We start from the raw sequence: 22,796 nt of genomic DNA, 5'->3' as shown, positions 1-22,796 counted from the left end.
AGAATTATCTTATAAAAAATACTTTTTACCTTAATACTAAAAAAAATTATCTGCTTAATGATATAAATTTCATTTCTTAAAATTTTCTTACTAATTTTAATAATACTTTTAATTTAATTTGATACACTATCTGAAACAATGCTTTTAAATACTATTATGAAATCCAATCCCATCCATTAAAACAGTTAGTTGTGTACTTTTACCCATTAAATTCATAAAAGGATATTTACTTCCATTTTTATTTCACAATATATATACTATGTAATTTGCAGTAAACTGTTTTAATTGAATTCGTGTGTTTTAGTTGTATCAAATTACGAGGCCTATAATTAGTAAAAACAGTATTACACTCTTAAATATCAAATATTGCTGATGTTTATTAATTAAAAATATATCTGTAAGCATTATATTTTTAATGATATCTGCACATATTTATTAAGTATGTCAAAGTCTTCCGTTTGTAAAGTGCATTGAAAACTCTAGAAAGTTTACAAGGACTTACTAAGTCTTGTAACCTGTATATAATGTTTAAACAGTTTCTCAGCTTTTAGTTTTTAAGATAACTTCTTATTGTATTGGTTTGTACATATAAAAATTAAAGATATAAGATAAACTAACAGTCATATTCATTTATATAAAAATTAAACATATGCAGATTTTAGGAATTTATGCAATATTTTGTTATTTATTTATATAATTTAAAGTTTAAGATCTTCTTGTATTAAAAAATAAGTATGACATACATTTATATTCTGGAATTGGTTGATAACTGTTTCCTGTAATATTTATCACTGTATAATCTCTAATGAAAAGAAATTATTTAAAATTTATTTTAATGCATTTTACATATTTTATTCCAACTGCAGCAGAGAAAAAATATTTGTAGAAATTTTATTAATTGTTTTAAAAGTAAAGTTATAATAAGTTTTTATAAAACTGAGACTTAATTTTATTTCAAATATATATTTGTTAACAGAATAAAAGTTATTTTATTGAATTGTGAATGAGATAAATTTAAATAAAATTTAGCAATTAAAGTTTCTTTTTTTGGCATACACAAAATTACTAATTACATCTTCTAAAAAATTAAATTTCAGAAAATGTATAAAACTAGAATAACAAATAATTTTTCTAATAATTGAAAAACATAAAATAAAAATGAAAATCCCATTTTAAAACAAATGTTAAAATATTTTTATTCAGAAATCAATATCACAACAACATGAGCTCATAAATAATTTTTTTCCTTTCTCTTTTTTTCTTCGGTCACCAAATAATTTAAATTCAAGACACCCCAGCAAAAAGGTTCTTAAGATCATCCCCTTGTTCTTTCTGAAATAAAGTTTTTGAAAAAATTGTTAAAATGTTTTTTAAGATTCGCAATTCTTGTTTTAAAAATATGTGAAGAAAAAGACATACATCTGTAGCTTTAGCTGCAACTTCTAATGAATTTCCCTGCTTATTTTTTATACTTTTACGGCCTTCTTCTGTCCATATATTTGGTGATTTTGTTGTGAAAGGAGGTTGCAAATCTTTCTCTGCAATTCTGTAAATGAAAAAATTTCCTTTTTTATATAGTAAAAAGTTTACATATATCTAATATTTCATATTAAATGAATATATATCAAATGTAAAACAAAAACGAATTGTTAATTGAGTATTTTGATTAATTTTCTTGACAAATCCTATTTTATGATATTTTTACAAAAATAAACAAATAAATTCCAAATTTATTTGCTCACATGGCTTTTGATCTTCCAGGATTAGGTACTGATGGAAAAAGAGTTTGCAAAACAATTCAATTTCAAAATTAAAAATATACCTCCACTTTTATGATTAGAAAATGTTTTTTAAATTATCAGCTTTAAAATTCAAAAATATTTTATTTAAATTTATTTTAAAAGAAAATTACAACAATCAAGATGGTGGATTTATTATGAATTACTATGATTCTTTTTAAATTTAAACTGTAAAAAGATTAATCCAATTATTTATTTTAAAAGTAATTTTTTTTACAGAATTAATTTTAAAATTATTTTACTTTTTCAAATTAAAAAAAAAACGAATTTATTATTACTTTTCCTTTGAAAAATACTGTACTATTGGACTCAAATGCTTCTTTAAATTATTTATTTATTACAAATGGCCAGAAGACTGGCTATGATGCCATTAGATCTCGAGCCTTCCAGCATTTCTGAACTTTACAATGGTTTCTTCAAGTAAAAATATTTCAGTCATTAAAAAATAATAACATTATATTATATATATATATATATATATATATATATATATATATATATATAATTTTTATTCCATCAGTATTAATTATCAAGATGAAAAAATTAAAGAAAAATTGGAAATTTAATAATGACAGCAATGTTTAAATACAGCTAATGCAATATAAATATGTGCTTGAGATGTTTGCAAGCCTTCAGTATAATCATCAACAACATGTACAACCTGTTATCAGAAATGTAGAAATCGCAGAACACCAAACAACATAAGTTTTGCTAACAATTCAGATGGAGTGATCTATCACTTAAAGGATATCTGGAACAATTCAATAGAAAATGCCAAAAAAACGGTTCCTTTATCTTTGGAATCAAATCATAGTTGCAGGAGATTTAATCCAAGAAATATAAAGGATGGTTTAGCAATTCCAGATGTGGACAGGTATGTCAAAAAGGATTGAGTTCCACAAAAGGTGTTGTCTCTTTTTTTTTATATAAATAACACTGCTTGCAAGACATGCTTCAACTGCATAATGAAATTGTAGATAGGCAATTTATCTTTGAGTGTAGAATACACTATGACAACACTATCATAGATATACAGTACAAATACAATCAACTGGAAGTTACTGATTTCTTAGATTACGAAAAATGATATATAAATGGAATAATTTTTTTTTGATAACATCAAATAATATAATTCAATTTTAAATTAACAACAATATTTTAATGATAATGATTGTATTCTTTTATTGCAAATGATTATATTTATTTATGATTGCATTTAGATACTTTGTGTGATAAAAGAATTAAAATATGTAACTGATTATTTTTATTACATAATTCTTTTTATGTGCAAATTTGTAATTGTTCCAAATTAAATATATGTAATAATTTAATAAAATTATTTGTGTGTGATTCATAGTTAACTGATATTTAAAGGAATTAAAAATGTATTTCTAAAAATCAAAATTGTGATAACATATATTGAGAATACATATGACTATAATTTCGGTTTGATCCTAAATTTTTAAATTATTAATGTAATTTTAAAATCTGAAAACATAATTTTTTTTTATTTGAAAGCAAATTTACTGTTCTCTAAAAAAACATACATAAAAGTTATTAAATCAGGCAACGTATTAGTTGGAAAAAAATAAAGTAGTGATATATATAATATGAAATAAAAATCGATAATAGTAAGGACATTAAATGTACATAATGCAAAAAGAAGACTCTGCAGTTTGGAGCAGTAAAATAATTGATCATATAATATCACTTTGAAACAAAATCATAACAAATATATACATTTATAAAAACGAAAATAAAAAGAACCCAAATTTTAAAAAGATAAAGTTATTTATTTTATTTATGTACAAAATATGTATGGAAAAAAAAACTTGCACTTAAAAGAATTCTTGTAAAAATTAGAAGATTCATTTTTCTCAAATTATAACATAGAATAGAAAAAAATTTGTATGAAAATTTAGTTATAGAAGAATCTTTAATAACAATTTTCAGTTCTCCAAATATGTTATACTGTAATATAAAACATTTTTTTGTGATTGAGTACAGAAAAAAATGCAGGTAAACTGAACAACTTTTATATATAACTGCTGATTTGATATTTCATATTGGAATTTGATACATCAAATTCAATACAATAAGACATTTTATGCGATAGAAGATTGTTTCATTTTTCTAATAACCTTTAAACTGAACTGTATACTAGTTTGGTAGGATCTTCATTTATATAAGAAAAATTTAATGTCTTTCAAGAACTATAAATCAACAGAAGGCAGCTATGCAATTACAATTAGCTACAGAAAGCTTAGAGAGTAATCTTGGATAAAAATTAAACCAATAAAGGATGTCTACAGCCAATCTTAGTTATGTAGTTAACTTAACTGAACAGAAATTTCAGAAAGAAATACAATTCAAGGACAAATTTTTAATAACAATATGCAGAAAAATGGCATAAGTTAAAATTTATATACCAGATAAGCTAAATAACAAAAAGGTGTATAAATAAAGCATACTTACAAACTTTGAAAAGAAGTACTAGGAGAACTAAATTCACTATAAGTTGGTGACTTTTGAGAAGGACTGTAGACAGAATCATGAGCAAAAGATACTTCACTGTAATCAAGACTTTCAGTTCTGCATTCAGCAGTAGCTATTAAAAAACATTTACAGATTTTAACACAGGTTTCACTAAACAGAGGTTGAAAATTTTTTTAATCTAATTTTCAATACTTTATTAAAACGAAACTTTTAAAAAATTAAATATAATTCCAGAATACACTAAAACTGAAAAAAAAATTAAGATAAATATAAAAGTAAAGATTAAAAAAAAATATCTTAAAAATAACAATCCAATTTTAAGATTTAAAAATCAAAAAATACCATGAGTACATAGAAATTTAATGTACTTGATCTAATAAAATTGAAACAGAACAGATAATACATATTTTTATTTATTAATATGACTAAAGCTTATCAGCATCTCTTCACTTGACAAACTTACTTAATTCATAAGCCCTAAAATTCTCTTAATAAGATATATAAAAATCGGCCAATTTATATTTAAGAAAAGATATTTAAATTGAAAGAATGAGGTGACATAGAATAATTTATAGAAACATCTGAAGGAATTTAGGCTACATTACAAAAGTGATGAATGATTGATGAATAGATTTCATATATTAGATAATATCAAAAATTAAACAGAGTAAAAATAATAATTTATAATGCTTCTTTGTTAGCTTATAACTCATCTGTTATTTTATATGGAGTTTTTGAGAAATATTTTTAATTATTCTTGTCTTATCAAATAGTATTTAACTCACATTCATCTACTGGTAAAGCTGCAACACGATAAGATGAAGGTAAATAGCAAGATTTGTTATTTTCAAGAGCTTCAACAACAAAACCATCTAAGAATGTTAGTGAAGGATCTACCTATGAATATAAAATGGAAATACAAAATCAACTTTCTAGTACTTTAAATTTAACAATAATAGCAAGAACATTTAATTATAGGTAATTTAAACATTCTGAATAAAATATCCTTTTTAAGTCAAAAAGTTTAAATTGCATAGCATTTTTATGAACAAATTAGGAAATTAATTTATAATTTTATATATAAAAAGAGCATTTTTAAAAATTCTATAATAAATAAATTTAATTAGATAATTCAAAATAAAACTAATACTGAAGTTTTGAAAGTAATATATGTATATAATTAAAAGAATATTGAAACTTGGATAATTCAAACTTTTTAACTTGGCCTTCTTAGTCTGGCACTTTGAATTTTATATTTAATGTAATGATTATAGAAATTAGTTTGTTTACTTTCATTTTTTGGATAATTAGAATTTTTTTATTTTAGTCCTAACGGTTTTGATTATCCTAGTTCCAATGTATTTCAGAATGTGATAGTTGAATAGTTTATTAAAAAGTTTTTTTAAAAAATAATAAAGGTTTATAAATTTACAACAAAAGCAGCAGTATATGTTATTTAAATAATAAGCAATAAACTTTGAAACAAAAATTAAAAGAAAACTGTTTTTTAAAAAAAATCAATATTATTTATTTAGAGCTCTTCTATTATCATAAAAAAAAACTGACAATTAGATGCAATTCATGCAAGTTCCATTTTCTTCTCATGTTAGCAGCAGAAAAATATAGCTGTATATAGCTATTCAGCATAAGAAAAATTTCAAAATCAATTTAATAACTATAGCAGTTTTTCATATTTTTAAATAGAGTACAAAGAAATAAAAATGGAGGAAAACTCACTTCTTCATTTAAATCAACATCTGGAAATTGACCAAGGCATTCAACAATTTGTAGCAATTGCTTCAAAACCTAAAATTAGAATTACTAAAGATAAAGAAGAAAAAAAAAACATTTTTATTTTCTATCTAAAAAAACTATTTATTTTCTAAATAAACTGGACTAATTAACAATCTTTAGAAAAATTATTTTTAGACTAGAGTTAGAAAAAAATATTTCATAGGTGAAAGAACAAAGCATTTCCTTACTTGCTAAAAATTTGAGTCCAAAAATTTACTTGTTATTTAAATAATTCAAAATGTTTTTCCCAAAATAGCTGTAAGATTTCCTTGAAACTTAAAACCAATAACATTTAAAGTAAAACAAATGCAAACAGCTATTTCTAAAAGTTTTGAACAAATTTTTACTCCCTAATTACATGTAAATGATATTAGTGCTAAAAACAATTCATTTTGAATTATCAAGAGAAAACATATTAATCAGCTTTGCTTTTTAAAAAATTATTTTATTATAATTTAATTCTAGACATCTTTTAAATAAGTGTAATACAAAATTTTAGATATATATTGTTTGCTTCATTTGTTTCAGAAGTGTATATTGTATTACATACAAAAAAAATTCTTACCTCAGTTGGATACTCATTCTTAACTTCCAAAGTTTTTAAAAATGCAGTAAAACTAGAAGATATTTCTTTAGATTTCAAAAGAATTTCTGTCAAGGAAACTAAAACCCAAGTGGAAGCTTCTTCATCAGCATGTGGTAATATGATCGGTAAAATTTCTTCAAATTCAGCTAAAGTAGATAAGACCTAAATATTTTTAAAAATAAAGTTATAAATTTTTTTTTAAAAAATTAAGTTTATTTTTTAAAAACAACAAAGGAATTTTAAAATATAAATACCCAAAATATAAGTCATAAATAAGAAAAGTGAGAGAAATTCATTATTATTAAATTACTATTCAGCATTTTTTTTAAAATTCAGAACTATATTTTATGCTTTATTAAATGTGCTAGAGCAATTGCAATCAAACTACAATTTATTCAATCGTAGCAGTTCTCAATATTAAAAAATAGAAAAATTAGCAATCATTTTTTAACTAGTATATTCTAATGTAGCTGAACTGGTAAATGTTGAAATTACTTGTTCTTAAATCCAAATAAGAATTGATTATCAAATAATGCTAAGATTGTAATTAAATCTTTATTTTTACCTTTTACCTTTAAAAGTTACAAACAAAAACATATTTTGGACTTTGATATATTATTTATAGTTGCTTATCTTTATAATTGCTTATCTTCGCAATCAAATCTAATTATCATGATGTAATCAAATCAAATTAAAGACAACAAGGCTGTTTCTGAAAACTGAACAGAATTCAGATTTTTTTTTCTATATTTTTATTGTTTCTCAAGTGTTTTTAAAGAAAATCATGTTGATAGCTAATAACTAAAAATATGGGAAGTTCACAAGAAATAATAATTTCACATACAAATGCCAGAGATATAAAAGTATATTGAGCTATTTAGACACTGAAGAAGAAAATTCAATGGCAAAACAAAGAAAAACCAAGTCTTTAGAAAATTTCAATTCATTTCATGAAGGGATGATGTCAAACATCTTAGAAAAGAAAATTACCATTCTCACATACAAGAAATATTTTTCTTTGATCTCTGCTTTTTCATCAATGTTGCAATATTCACAATACATATTGGTCCCATACACATTGGAAAATAATGTGCTGTTCCTTGACACCAGATCTTCGAAATGTCCAATACTGTTCAAGTGTGAATTTAAAGTTCATTAACCAAAATAATAGCGGTGCTGTTATTCATGAAAACTATGTGTTGATAAAATATTGCAGATTTATCACAATGTTTTAATACCTCATTTTTTAAAATTATTCTAGCTATGCACATTCTGCTTCTGCATTTCCTAACTAATTATTTTGAAAAATATTTAGATTAAAATTTTTATAATCACATATTTTAGCAATCATTTCATAGACAATAAAGATAAAAACTTTTATAGCCAAACATTATTTTTTTTTAATTTATAAAGATGTTTGAACAAAGAATTAAGTACTTAAAAAAATTTCATTACAAAAACTAATAATGCAATAAAGTACAAGTTTTATAAAAATAATAATAAGGTAATATAAAATTACTTAAAATTCACTTAAATAATAGTTTAGTCATTATAAATTCAAAATTTTATTACATTTTATAGAAATATAATTTGGACTATGCAACTTTAATGAATGCAAATTTTGAAATGCATCAATAAATAGATTCCATTAGTGAATAATACAAAAAAAAAATTAAATTTTCAACTATTTCTCAACAATTACAGAACCAAAAGAGCACAAATAAAAATACTAATGATATACATTATTCACAATTCTTTTTTTGTAATTCTATTGTAATTGAGTACAAAATTTAGATTATTTATCTTGTAAACATTCAATGTTAAGGTTTTGAATGCTCATCTGAATTTCAAATAAGATTAAATATGTAATGGAAATACATAAAGATATCAATTGATCTGATACATACTGATGCAGTTAATTTTATAATGCTAGGATAGCGATGCTTTTCCTCCCTGCACGTTTGTAAACAAGACTTTTTCGCTATCTCTTTTAATGTAGAATCTATGAAATATAACAAATATATCACATAAAATACAAATATGATACATTTAAAAAAACAACTTTTAAAAAGCTAATTACAAGAAAGGCAATATATTATAGGAATGCATGACATCTTAAAAGCCAATCAAAATATTAAATAATACATAAAAAAGTTTCAAAAAAATGTTGAATGTATGTTAAATAAATAACTTAATATTTACATGCTTAAACATAATTTAATATTTAAAACCCAATGAAAGTTAATGGAAAAATTATTAAGATTTATTGATTCATTTATTTAACTTTTCATCTTTGAAATTTATTGATTCTCACTTCAAGTGCTAAATGAATTAAACAGTTTGTTATTGAATACAGGACATTTTCAATAAATTATGGAATAATTAGTTTTGATATAAAAATAGATGCATTTTTAAATTAAAAGAATAGATGAAATTTATATTTAAAAATATAGTTTGATAAACAGAAAAAAACAATATTTAAAGACTGAATAGTAAAAATGATTTAGAAAATATCCAAATACAATTAATTATCTGCAGTATAACATTCAACTGAGAATAAAACATTCAATTTAATATTATTTACATACATATCCAAGTCTAAAAACTTAATTCAAATTAATGATATATATGATTTATTCAAGAAACTGAATAAATAGTGCAACATCACAACAAATGAAATCAGAAAAATCATGTAATATATTAAGAAAAATATATATATAAATGGATAATTATAGCATTTGAGGGATTTCTAATAATATTAAATTAAAATTTAATTAATAACTCTGAAGTATAAACATTGTAGCCATTTATAAAAATAAATTTTCATACTTTTCATCTGAAAATAACAAAATGAAAAGGAAAATCAGTTATTTTCTTTCTTACAAATAAATTATATTCATGTTTTACTTTTGAAGTTTAATATAATGAGTGTAGAATATAATAATTTAGAATGCATCAATTTTTATAATACATAAAGTTTTCACTTACACATTTCTGAAAAGATTTTATTTTAAGAAACAAAAAGAACTGCATCATATATGTTTAATGGTATCATAATCTAAATTATCACTTGATAAATCAATTCTATTAATTTATTAATGAATATAGAGAAAACTTTAAAATAACTGTTTAATAATGAACTTCATAGTGGCAACAACATTTAATGAAAGTTATTGAAATTTCAGAGGCAAATATTTCAGAATACAAAAAGAAATTGAATTCTCACTGTTACAGTCTCAGTGACATTTTAAAAAATTCATGTGGCAGCAAAATCTTTTACACATTGAAAAGTGATCGGAATTGCAAAAGCAATGAATTGTATTAAAGCAATAACTGTAAAATGAAAAATTATAGCAATGAAAAATATGGAAATAATCAATTTAGGGGTTCATATCATTTGCATGTCTATCTAATGTGAAACAGTGCAAAAGTAACTTTTTAGCACAGGAAAAAAACATCTTTCCTCTTTCTTCTTTTTTAAAGAAATAATTCTAATGAGGTATGTGAAAATTTGCAACAAATTAATGTTTAGAAACCATGATAAAGAACCCCAATATATCAAAATTGCTTTAAAATAAATATTCCACCTAGCATTGTAGGATGAAAGATAGAGATTCTACTCATTAGATGTCTTCAATCAAATGTTTCTTAACTCAATAAATAATGAATGAATAATTGCTTGTCATTCCATGCTTCAGTAATCCAGGTATTGGAGATACATGAAATCCTAAGTTACACATTGAATTTTCCAAACTATGCCCGACTTGAAAAACGCCATCAGATTGCTTTTGCAGTGATACATACTGCAATGCTACTACCACATGTAAATGCAACTGTCTAAAAGAAGATTTGTAAACTACTGAGAAAATAATAAAACATTTTGTTTTCCTTCTACATTTTTCTTTATTCATGTTCTAGTGCTTTTCATGCTAAACCATTCCCAACATCATCAATTATTTTCCAATATACTGATTACTTAGCAATGTATAAAAATGAATATTACTATCTGAATATTTCAAAATTTTGACATTTTATTCAAATCCATTATTATTTTTTCAAATTTGTCATTTTGTCATGAAAGATTAATTTTTCCTCTCCTCATCACACTCCAGATATTATTTTGACAAAATTACATGGAATTTTAACATTTGTTAATCATTACACCCATTAGTTACTTTATGACCACAGTGTATTTGAAAGGATTGGATGAAATAAATAAAAAGAATTCAATTCTCCCTCATTTTTTTATAACACTTACAATCGAAGACTTTCAATATATGTCTAAGTGATTTTATTCAAAGTAACCATATTTAAAATTTATGTTAAACAGAAAAACAGTGAAATACAACTTTAAAATAGGGTAAATATGAAAATCTTGTTTAAATTTTAAATTCACTACAACTTTACATTCATAATAAGCTTACAATTAATTGAAATTAAATTAAAAGCTTTAAGATTTAAAGAAAAACAACTTTCCTTATAAATTTTTCAAGGAAATATTTCCATGTTGTAAAATTTTTATTTTAGTTTTGAATTAAAAAATTTTCACATTATTTAAAATCCAGCAATAAACATACCTTTTGAAATTATGTTAATAACTCTGTTCAATTCTGAAGTAGGTAAAAGATCACCAGCTTCCATTAGTACAGACAAAGAAATGGATATAAACCATTCTTGTTTATCACTAAATCTTTTTAAAAATTAAGATTAACAAAAATGCAGTGATCAGGGGTACATAATTCATTTAATAATAAATTCAGTTACAAATTATTCAAAAACATTAAAAGTCACTTATTACAGTTCATTCATATTCTAATACAAAGGTCAATAGTGATAAAAAAAAATTACTAAACAAAAAACATTATTATGCATGCTAAATACATATTACAGTTTTTAAAAAGTTACTGCTCAGAAATAAGAATGAATATCATCAATAAGGCAATCAAAATCCACTACTTTGACCTGCCTTGCAGCATACATATAAAATCTGAATGACTATGCTACAATAGTATAAGCAAAAACTACAATTGAGATCTAATGGCCATTATAAGATATGTGGCACAATCTTTCCCAAAAGAGGCATTTCCTCATTGGTAGTGGGTAGTCAATCCCACATCATTTTTATAGCCATCGGCAGCGAGAATCAACCATCGAATTGAAAGGTTCCCATTGCCATATCTGAGATGTCCTCCAATATGAATCAATTATAGGAGAAAAATATTTGTGGAAAGTGGGGGGGGGGATTCATCAATAAGGCAAAAAAAAGTATTTCATTTATTTACCTTGATTCAGTAATTAATTTAAGGATTAGAAAATTATTACAATTGCATTTCACTGGAAAATTCAATGCTCTGAATTTCATGATAGAGCTAAGTTCATATTTGTGAAATAATTTATTTTAATATAAGATAATGAAAAAATTTCATCAAAATGTAATTATAAACATTACTCTAAGATTTACTTTATTTAATACTTTTTTAAGAATTATTACATCAAATATTCAATATCTTTTCAGTGTAGCAAGAACAGATTCATATTCTTCTTGACAGGAAAAAAAACAGCATTCATGATACAAAAATTAACTAATATATTTTAAATTATATCATTTTTATTTCATCTTTTGCTCAAACTAATGTATCAATAATAATTTAAGTACTGCCAGAAAGAAATTCCTAAATTCAAATATTTAAGAATATTATAAAAAGTATTATAAAACTATAAGAAGTATTTTAATAATTACTTATATTAATATTTTTGCTATAAAAATTTTGTTATCATAGTTGCCATTAATGTGCATCAGTAAAAAAAGTACAGCTATCAAAAGTAAAAGAGTTGGTGAGAAAAATTTAAATCAACAATAATTTAAATACTGCCAGAAAAAAATCTCTTAATTCAAATATTTAAGAACAGCAGTATTTAAGTAACTGATAATTACTTAAATTGCTATTTTCAAAAATTTGGCAAAATTGTCTCCAAGCAAAAATTTTGCTATCATAGCTGCCATAACATGTGCATCAGTAAAAGAAGTGCAGCTATCGAAAGCAAAAGAGTTGGTGAGAAATCACAAATTTCAGGATTTAAGATTATGGCAAATCATTTAATTGGTAAATTAAAACTGCTGCTGAATTAAATTTAAAAAATTCATGCATAATTCACATATAAAAAGAATATAAATTTATCAAAACATCAGCAAAACAGGAAGGATACTTTTCGGATAACTGAAGTATTTTCATTGCTAATTCCTTCTTCTTGTCAACTTTTGTAGAAGACGTCAGAAATTCCATAAGTTTTTTGCAAATGGCTTGAACATTAGAAGGATTTGCCAAGTGAAATAAAAGCTCCAGAGTCTAAAATTACGGTATGCTGTAATTATATTAATGATATATGAACTGGGTCTCATATACCAGAAAATTAACTTTCATATGGAATTTTTTTTTATTTTTAATTCAGTTCTGAAAATTTTTAGAAAACAGTAAGAAGAATTAAAAAAGAAACTAAACTATTTTACCTTTAACTTTAATGTCTCATCAGGTAACTGAAGGCATTCCATAATGATTTCTTGTTGAGCCAAAGTAATACTAGGTTTTAACCTTTTGATAATGACAATCATTCCTTCAATACCTGAAAGAAATTTTTCCATTAACACAAACACGTGGTAAGACTTCATATCAAAATCATTCACCTTTATATATGTTGCCTTATTTAATCTTTCAATATTTTTTTAGATAAATCAATAAAACTACTAAAATTAAATTATATGTTGCTATTTTAAAAATATCTTTCTAATATAATAGATATCTGCCTAATAAGGAAAATACAAGAGTTCAAGAAAAAAATTATAACAGAATAATGTACAAAAAGGAAAAACATATAGATATTTTTAATTACAAAAATAAATGGCTTTCCGACAATAGAATAGAAAGTGTAAATGGTGTCTGAGTTCTATATATCTACACCCTTTACCATCGTTTATTGTGTAGCATGTATGTTTAGCACTCAAGCATAGTATTAGTTTTCTCACCCTTTCATCACATTTGGCTTTAAAAAATAGCATAAATACACTAATGCTTTATGTTCATGGAGCTCTCAAAAACTAGTGCCCAAGACACCTATACCCCATTACTGTCTAGTCATCCTGTTACTTAGATAACATTGTGTGAAAAATAAATTAAGCATTTAATAATGATTCAATAAATAAAATTCATAAATAAAAATAAATAAAAAATTAAAGATTCTCCATTCAATTCAGTACAGCATTCATGGGCTTAAAAGGTTAACAAGTTTAGACAAAGTGGCTAAAAAAGTATAAGTATTACAAAATCTTGAAAATCATGTACATTGCATTTCTGTGTACAACATTAAAGGGAAAACTTCAATGGCTAAGTCTGTTTCAAAACTTATTAAAAAATTAACAACAAAAAGGCAAATACAAAAAAAAAATTATTTAAAATGCCTTTTTTCTCCTTTGAGGCATCATTCAAGACAGTGCATCATTTTTATTTATTTATTTTTAAATTTTGATTGTTAAAAAGTACATACAGAGTGGTAAGAACATGAAGATAAAGTTTTGGGGAAAATTCAATTTAAAATAATATATATATTTATTATTCAATGCAATAAACAATTATGACAATTAAAACAATGTGAATAATTATACACCATATTACTTTTCTGAGTGTTAAATGCACCTTTCTACTTGCTTATTTTCCAGCCTTTTGATATTTAACAAGTATAAAAGTAGTATTTTAGCTGAAAGCTATGTTTCTTTGCAGATAAATCATCATGTGATTTATTATAAAAAAACAATTATTTGAAGAATTCTTAAAGCTCTTGATCAAAAAAAAAAAAAAAAAATAGAAATTATGGTTCAAGAATATATCTTCATATGCCTTGTTCAAAAAAATTTATCTTTCATTCAGAACTACTTTGAAAAGAAATTCTTCACAAGAAAATAAAAAGCAAAATCTAAAAACACAAACTGATTGACAGGGGGAAAAAAATCAGAATTTAAAACAATGAAGAGAAACAAATTTTAAAAAGAATTGGGAAATACATAATCAAGAAACAGCATTCGAAATTGAGAATGACAAACAACTGGAAAATTAAGACATGTTTGTTCAAAAAAAAGAAAGCATCACAGTAAACGAAGATAAAAAAAAAAAAGGCAGAGAGCAAAATTACACTAAACTACATCTATAAGGTGTCAAAACAAAATGTTTTTACTTGCTTACATCAGAACTGCAAAGGTTAATAAATCTAAATGCAAGATATTTGATCACTATTGTTACAAATCTGTAATTTTGCTACCCGGCACCGAATAGTGTCATCGTAAGAAAGACCTTTGTAAGATCTGTCCTGTGCGTCAATGACCTGAGAGCTTGGCGACCATTTGGCGACGAATTTGGCGACTAAATGGATCATACTGGAAAGTTTGAGAAATTTCACGATCCATCCAGTAGGAACCAAGTTACACTCAGATACGCCCTGATTGGTTTGAAGATTCTAGCCCCACCTCCAGGAACTATAAAAGACGAGCACTCTGAAGCTGAAGGAGAAGTTGTGTGTATTGTCGGCAGTGTATGAATCGTCAGAAGTTGTGTGTGAGAGCAGTCGGAGTCACTGACAAAATAAGATTTTTGGAGAGGATTAGATAGCAAGCAAGAAAGCTGCTGAACTAGCGAGTAAATGCGCTGCATTATTACAATTAATTTGCGATATTTATAGTAGAAAAAAATTTTTGTAACACTATTATGCATAATATATTCAAATGAAACTTAATTTCAAATTATACATTTGCAAGAACTTGAAGAGTTGTAGATTGAATAACAGTGAAATAAGCTGCTTAAACCCTATGTATTACCGCAAAGCATGTGATAGGCAATCTTCTCATATCACAATATGAAAAAAAAAAAAAAAAATGAAAGAATCCTAATTTTATAAAACCTACATAGCACCACCTATTCAGAGAAATAATAATTATATTGTGAAAAAAAAACTTTGGCTATTATGCTACTAATATATAGAACTGAAGAAACATGTTGTATGCTCAAAATGCAATTTTAAATACGTTGCTTTTATTTCCATTGCTTTATTTACATACTTCAAATCTATATACATGTTTTAAAACAAAATCAGAAATTTTCATCTCTACACTACACCTGTCTAATCACATATATCTCTCATGCCCATTTATGGCCAAATTAATAAGGCTGACTGTAATCATAATACAAAGCAATAAAAAATAACAATAATAAAACATATCATGACATATTTAACTTACCCATTAGTTTCAAATTGACATTCTTTGATTTGAGAAACATAGATACAGATGACAAAATCATTTCTACTAATTCATTACATGGTGTTATGCAAGTAATTGATTCAATTACTTGATACATGATTGCTAGAAATTAAAAGATACAATTAACAAATTTAAATGAAAACTTCGTTAAACATATGTAACTGTGTGGATATCTAATTGTATGGCTTAAAACAAGATCTTTACCATGAGCTAGAGTATTATGTAATCCGACTTGCTGCAAGGTCTTCTTTAAAATGGGAGTGACAGCTTTATGATGCCTAAAGAAAACCACAAAACAGTGAATGCACGTACTTAATAGGTGGAAAAAAAACCCCAAAAAATACATAATAAAACATGTAGAAATAATATGAATAAGTTTGTGAGAAATACTTCACTAAACAACTATTAAGGAAAATTGACTAATGAAGAAATAATTTGTTGAATGCTAATAAAATGCAACCACTCTGCACAATAAATTGTATTCTATATACATTTCAATAAAAAAAAAAAAAAAAAAACATCATACAAAGTAAGGAGAAAAAAGTTATTTGGCATAAAAATTAAATAAAAAACATTTTTTGTCTAAAATTTTTAGTTTTTAAAAAAGGGAAGTAATAACCAATTAAAAAATATCAATTAAAAAAAAAAAACCAAGACTTTTTTTTATAAATATGTCATCCTTGGCGGCCAGTTTGTTTATTCAGATTAGTGCGTAATAATGAAAATGCACTACGACATGAAGAATAAAATAATTTATGTTACAAATTTAAAATTTAATATATAACATCTATTAGCTTTGAGTTGTGTAATTAATACATTTTAAAGTCAAAATTTCAACTAATTTTATATAATTAAAAAATACACATATAACAATTAGAGTTACACGTATACAAAAATATACATACTCTGCCTCTTTGCAAAGCAAATTAAGTAGCTTTAAAATATCAAGCTGAAGCCAAGGTGCAGGAATATCACAATAGACCATACTACGAGGAACACGTCTAAGTAAAATTTGATCCTGCAATTCTACCAAGCTCTTGATTAAATATGTAAAATCAAAAGGAAGTTTCTGAAACAGATATGATATATGAAGTTTACAAAAAATATCACTAAGAATTAGAAAAATCAATTAAAATTGAATTTACAAAAATACGGTTACTTTCAATGGTGTTTTTTTTAAACAATTTTGTATCACCTAAAATTTCACATACATGCAGCTGAAATTATATAATAAAAAAAAATGCTAGCTCACATAAAGCTAAACACTATAGTAGATCATGACTAGTGATTATCATGTATATTATAATATGTATATTATATATTATTATCATAAAGAAAATATAATTAAAATAAAAATTATCAAAAAACATCCTCACTTCTAAAAAGTTCACAATTAAATACTTGTTATTTTAAAAGTTAATGGACACTTTTTTTTCAAAAATTATGTATTTAATATACAAATAAAATGAATGTATATTAATACAGTTGAGTTTTTTTCAGGATAAAATGAAGGGGTAACCAAAAGCAAATCACGGTAAATAAGAAAAAGCAAGGAAAAAGAGAGGAGAAGGAGTGTGAAGGGAGGGGGGGGAGTACCTTGCAATTGGCCGGGTGTCAAACATGGATTTTGGTCTTAGTAACCAAATCACCAACAAGACATCAGTTTGTTTTCCAGTAAACCAATTTTGATATTTTCAAGGGCTTATTAGCCCAATCACCTAGTTAATAATTTAATTTTGACATCTTTCTTCACACTTATTTATATATTTTCATTTTCATCTTTCAGTGAATTTCCAATATGAGAAAAATAAGCAAATAAGAAATAAATTTTGAAAATAATCCACACATGTCAATACAAACTAAACAATTCAATGATAATATTTATGTTATAAACGAACAAAGTAAGAGAGAAATTTAAATATTAGATAGAAAAATTTGTAAACAATGCTGATAAAAGTTAACCTATCAACATGAAAAAAATTGTCTTGAAAACTGCTACTTTTTCTATTTGTAATTTTAAAAATAAAAAAACTTGACAGAGAAATCTTACCTGTATTATTTTATACAAAGTGCTAACAGCTGCTGAAACAACTTCCAATTCACTATCTGTGAGTGCCTTTTCTATTTTGGGAATGGACATTTGGTAAGCACTTTGACTATCGATTAAAAGAAGACAGTGACCAAGAGTTAAAATGGCAGACTTGCGTACAGAAGACCTGCCAGAAAATATATACATTTAAAATTATTTTTAAAACAAACTTCAGTGATAGAAGAAAAAAAAATTTAAGTATTATAACTCACTTCTCATGATTTAACCTTTCTTCCACTAGGTGGAAAATATTATGTACAGTGTCTACATTAATGAGGTTACATATGGATGATAAAGCATAAAGAATTTCAACGTAGTTAGAGCTGCACAGATCCTAAAATGGAAAATGTAGTAGGATAAATATATGAATTGACATTTTTTTATAAAGATGAAAACATAATACTAGATAGTCTACATCAGTTAACAGCTTAGGAGTCTAGGTCTTATGCTGATTTATTCTTTATTTAATTAATTTATTTAAATTTATTCTTTAAGAATGAGACAATAAATTCTATGCAAAAAGACTAAAAAATAATACTTATTTATTAATATAGGAGAAAAGAATATTCACAGTAATTGAAAATTTCAATGCGAAAATTCTTGGCATTTCCTTAAGTTATTAATATGCAAATGCTATTTTTTTTTTAACTTAACAGATATTTTAATGTACAAGCACAATAAAATGAGAGAAAATTGCTAAGTTTTTAAAATCTATGATTGCACACTGAATGCTGACAATGTGTTTTGAACTGTTTTAAAAATGGCAGTTATTCAATGTATATTGAAGAATCACCAGTAATCGTAAAAGACTTAAGGATTTCAGAGTATTTAAGTGGCTGGCACAATGGAAAAATCTTATAAATAAATAATATTATTGCCTAAAAGTGCAAAAAGTGCCATAACATATTGGCGCATAAAAGTGCAAAGGCTTTTTTTCCACTGTAAAATATGTCGAAGAATTTTAAAATTGAAATCAAAATAGATGGAAAAATTGTATGCAACAATGAAATCAGGTATCCATGCTAGAAAAAAGTAGAACTAAACTACAATAGGATACATGGGTAATTTACAGACAATAGAAAGAAAATATTTATAATGAGACATTTGATAAGGCAGAGACTTTTTTAATTATAAGGCAAAAAATTTCTTAGATTTCATTATGGTATCAGATATAAAATATTAAATTAATCAATTTCTGAAATCAAATAAATTCTGCAAAAATGGAATTTTACTCGTAACAGAAAAACCTAACTCAAATGCAATCACATATCATTTAAATGCATTGTTCATCTTTATAAGTAAATAGTGATCACTGACAATAAATTCATTACATGAAATGTAAATGAAACTTACAACTTTTTTTTCTTTCAAGTTAATCAACTAATAATGAGATTAAAAGAGAAATATATATATAGGTTCATGATTTATCAAGATATTTGTTACATAAATTTCAAACAGAAAACATTTTTTAATCAATTTGCTTTTATGAATATATAAAAAATTTCATAACAACTAATAAGAATTTTTATTAAATTATATTTATGAAAATAAGAATAAATGTTGCAAATGATAAATTCAAATACAAAAATGAAAATATAATTAATGAAGAAAATTATTTCACTAATAATGTAAAAATTATAGTTGTCTTTCAAGCAACATATTTAAAGCTAATTTTAACTTCAACTGATAATCAAATTACTTAAAATATAATAAATTTTTCAATAAGTACAAAAAGTTCAATAATTAAATAATGTGATAAGAGTTAAAAATAAAATGAAAAAAATTCATGACTTATCAGTCTTTTTTTTTTAAAATTCCACAAATTACTAATAAAATATATAATGAATAATTATTTACCTTCTGCATTGTATTAATTAAAAGAATTACTAACTCATGATGCGGATGAAGAAAGTATGAAACAGCTGAATACCCTGAAAAATTTAGATATATATAAATGCAAAACCTGTAATGTTTAGAAAATTCACTCCATAAATTAATTATCTAAAACTTAAATCCATCAAACACATACCCCAAAAAAAATTATCAAAAAACAATAGGGATGTATTCAAATTTTTTTTTAACTATAAAAAAATTAACAATGAAAGAAATCCTAGAATATCACAAGTCTCAGAAATTCCCTTTCAAAATCATTCTTTCATGATTTTCAGTGGCATTCTATTCAACCTCATTCATCAAAACACGTCAGTGTTTTCATGTTAGTGTTCAATTAGACTGACGTAAAATTTTAATAGAGATCTTCTCAATTAAAAGACAGAAATTTTATGCCAAAATTTATTCAACTACATATTTGAAAGGAAATTAAATCCTAAGAATAAAAATACTCCAAATATCGACACATTATAAAAAAATTAATAAAAAATTTAAATATACACAATTTATTTAAGAATTTCTATTTTGTTCTTAACCTGGCAATGCAGATTTCATGAAATCAAACAATATATTTACTCAAATTTCTGAAGAATTTGTAAAAGATTTAATTTGATATTTAAAATACTATTAATACAAATAAAAAAAATGCCAAATTTTACATTAGAAATGAGATTGCATGATTAAAGTGTGACTGCCTTTTTTTATGAATATTTTGGATGTTGACAAAAATATAAGGGAAAATTAATAATAAAATGAATAGAGTCATGCAAAGCTTCTTATAAATAACATATCTAATAAAATTTGACATTAAATATATCTTGCTGAAAATTAAGATAAAATAAATATTTAATTAAAAATTGTAGCAAGCATTAATCTCATCAAACCAGCTGCTCACCAAAGGTGGTCATAATGAAATATACATCAAATATCTGAAATGATAGCTTAACTATTGAAAGAAATAAAATCTAAGTCAGAAACAGTTCCAAATGTTATATTATTTGGTGAAAAATAAAAATAACTTCTTTAATGGTTACCTGTATGTTTTTCTTGTAGGTTACCCTTCTGAGCAAGTTTCAAACAATGTACATAAATAAAAGGGGCAGGATAACCCATTGTTTCACAATTCATACATACTTTTATCAATTCATCAATTTCAGTCTATAAAGAAACAAAAATTTTAAGTAAATGTAAATTTACCATCATCTCACAGTATAAATATTTAAAAATATATATACTAAAATTCATCATTAATGCTAAACTTTATTTTCTATATTATAAAATACAACCAATTAAAACTCTTTGATAAAATATATTAAGATCTCTAGACATGCATTATATAACAATATAAGCAATGTAAAAACATTATATAATTTTAAACTGTTTCATTAACAAAGGGGGGTTTGTTACTAATTGTGAATGCTGATGATAGTCAATTAATATCACTATTCAAAACTAAACTTTAGCAATGAGAATTATTTGGCAACTTGGCACTGAAATTTGCATGTTTTTGTTTGAGATCCAGCAACAGAATTATACTAATTATTTCTACTAATCATTAAAATAAACATATGAAATTAAAAAAGATTCAGCATTATATATACATACATTTGGCACATCAGGTTCTGAGAGACGTTTTTCTACAGCTGATAGGTATGATTGTATTATTTCTTCTTCAGCCTGAGAAAACAAAACAAAAAATCACAAAATGATAAAATAGATTCATTTTATTATTGCCCTTAAAAATTGTTAACTATCCATATTTTTATCATTGCTCTTAGAAATTGTTCACTATTGCCTTAGATTTTCAATAAAATAATCTCACTAAGCATTTATTTACTGAGATTTTAACCTATTTAAAAATAACCTTTTTACTTTATATTTATGAAAAATTAAAAACAATAAATTTAATCCAAAACAATAAGTATGTAATACTAAATATAAAGAAAAGTTTTATTTAGTATATATTAGCATATCCTTTTAAATCTCATTTTTGAAATTTTTTGATTAAAATTTTTTTTTTCTTTTGTATTAAAATCTCAAAGCCACATGAAAAAAAAAAATAGCCATATATTTCAGAGACAAATTAAAAACATGAACAACCAAAATAATTGATATATAATAACATATGCTTAAATCCCCCAAAAAAGAACAGGCAAATTTGTTTTTAAAAAGTCGGTATTCAATTTCAGAATTATAAAAATTTCTGTATTCAACATATCTCAGTAACAAACAAAAATGTAGAGAGATACTTTTTCAACTACTTTATAAATCTAAGAGATATTTTCAAAAATCATTAAACTGCAGAAATACCTGTTTTGAATCTACATTTCTTAATTTCCTTATAAAACTCTTTGAATCGACCGTCGACGGTATAAATTTTGTTGATGTTTTATCTTGAAGATTTATAAACAAACCAGAATTACTCAGCATCGAATTCAACGATTCGAACGTTTTGCCTACAAATCTGGCCATTTGTTTCTGGTTCAATGCACATTCTGTATATTTTTAATTAAATTAAAATATTTGTTCTTAGCATATTCTCTGCACTCAGTGGTATTATTGGAAAAGAAAATAAATAAAAAATATTTATCTGTCATGATTTGATTTCACTTCGGATCCATTTGTTGAATGTTCTTTCTACTCATTATTATATTGGAGTTTGATAATAAACATAAGAAACCTTTTTTTTTTCTTTAAAAAAAAAAGGAAAAATAATGAAAAATTTATATAAACCGTTCAAACACTTTTGATAAGTTTTTGCCTTTTCTCAACAATGACATTATAGGTTAGTGGCATGTGCGCCACTCCATTATAGTTCGATTTCAAGCAATTCGTTTTGCT

The 22,796-nt window shown here is 24.3% G+C and overlaps 1 protein-coding gene across 1 annotated transcript; it reads right to left on the bottom strand.

The window, feature by feature from the left end:
• Nucleotides 1-1,178: 1,178 nt before the first annotated feature.
• Nucleotides 1,179-22,530, bottom strand: LOC129981826 (AP-4 complex subunit epsilon-1-like). Its single transcript, XM_056092849.1, has 19 exons — nt 22,266-22,530; nt 21,561-21,632; nt 20,990-21,113; nt 19,923-19,996; nt 18,278-18,399; nt 18,027-18,192; nt 16,882-17,045; nt 16,181-16,254; nt 15,956-16,078; nt 13,184-13,296; nt 12,883-13,022; nt 11,253-11,365; nt 8,583-8,677; nt 6,655-6,837; nt 6,033-6,101; nt 5,081-5,192; nt 4,275-4,407; nt 1,420-1,546; nt 1,179-1,332 (listed from the first exon to the last, which is right to left on the bottom strand). Exons 1-19 carry the CDS (start codon nt 22,425-22,427, stop codon nt 1,285-1,287), a joined length of 2,214 nt encoding a protein of 737 aa, XP_055948824.1. The 5' UTR covers nt 22,428-22,530; the 3' UTR covers nt 1,179-1,284.
• Between the last annotated feature and the right edge of the window lie 266 nt (nt 22,531-22,796).

Source organism: Argiope bruennichi, chromosome 8 (assembly GCF_947563725.1).
Source record: "Argiope bruennichi chromosome 8, qqArgBrue1.1, whole genome shotgun sequence".
Lineage (NCBI taxonomy): Eukaryota > Metazoa > Arthropoda > Arachnida > Araneae > Araneidae > Argiope > Argiope bruennichi.
This window is presented reverse-complemented; position numbering and strand designations above follow the sequence as displayed.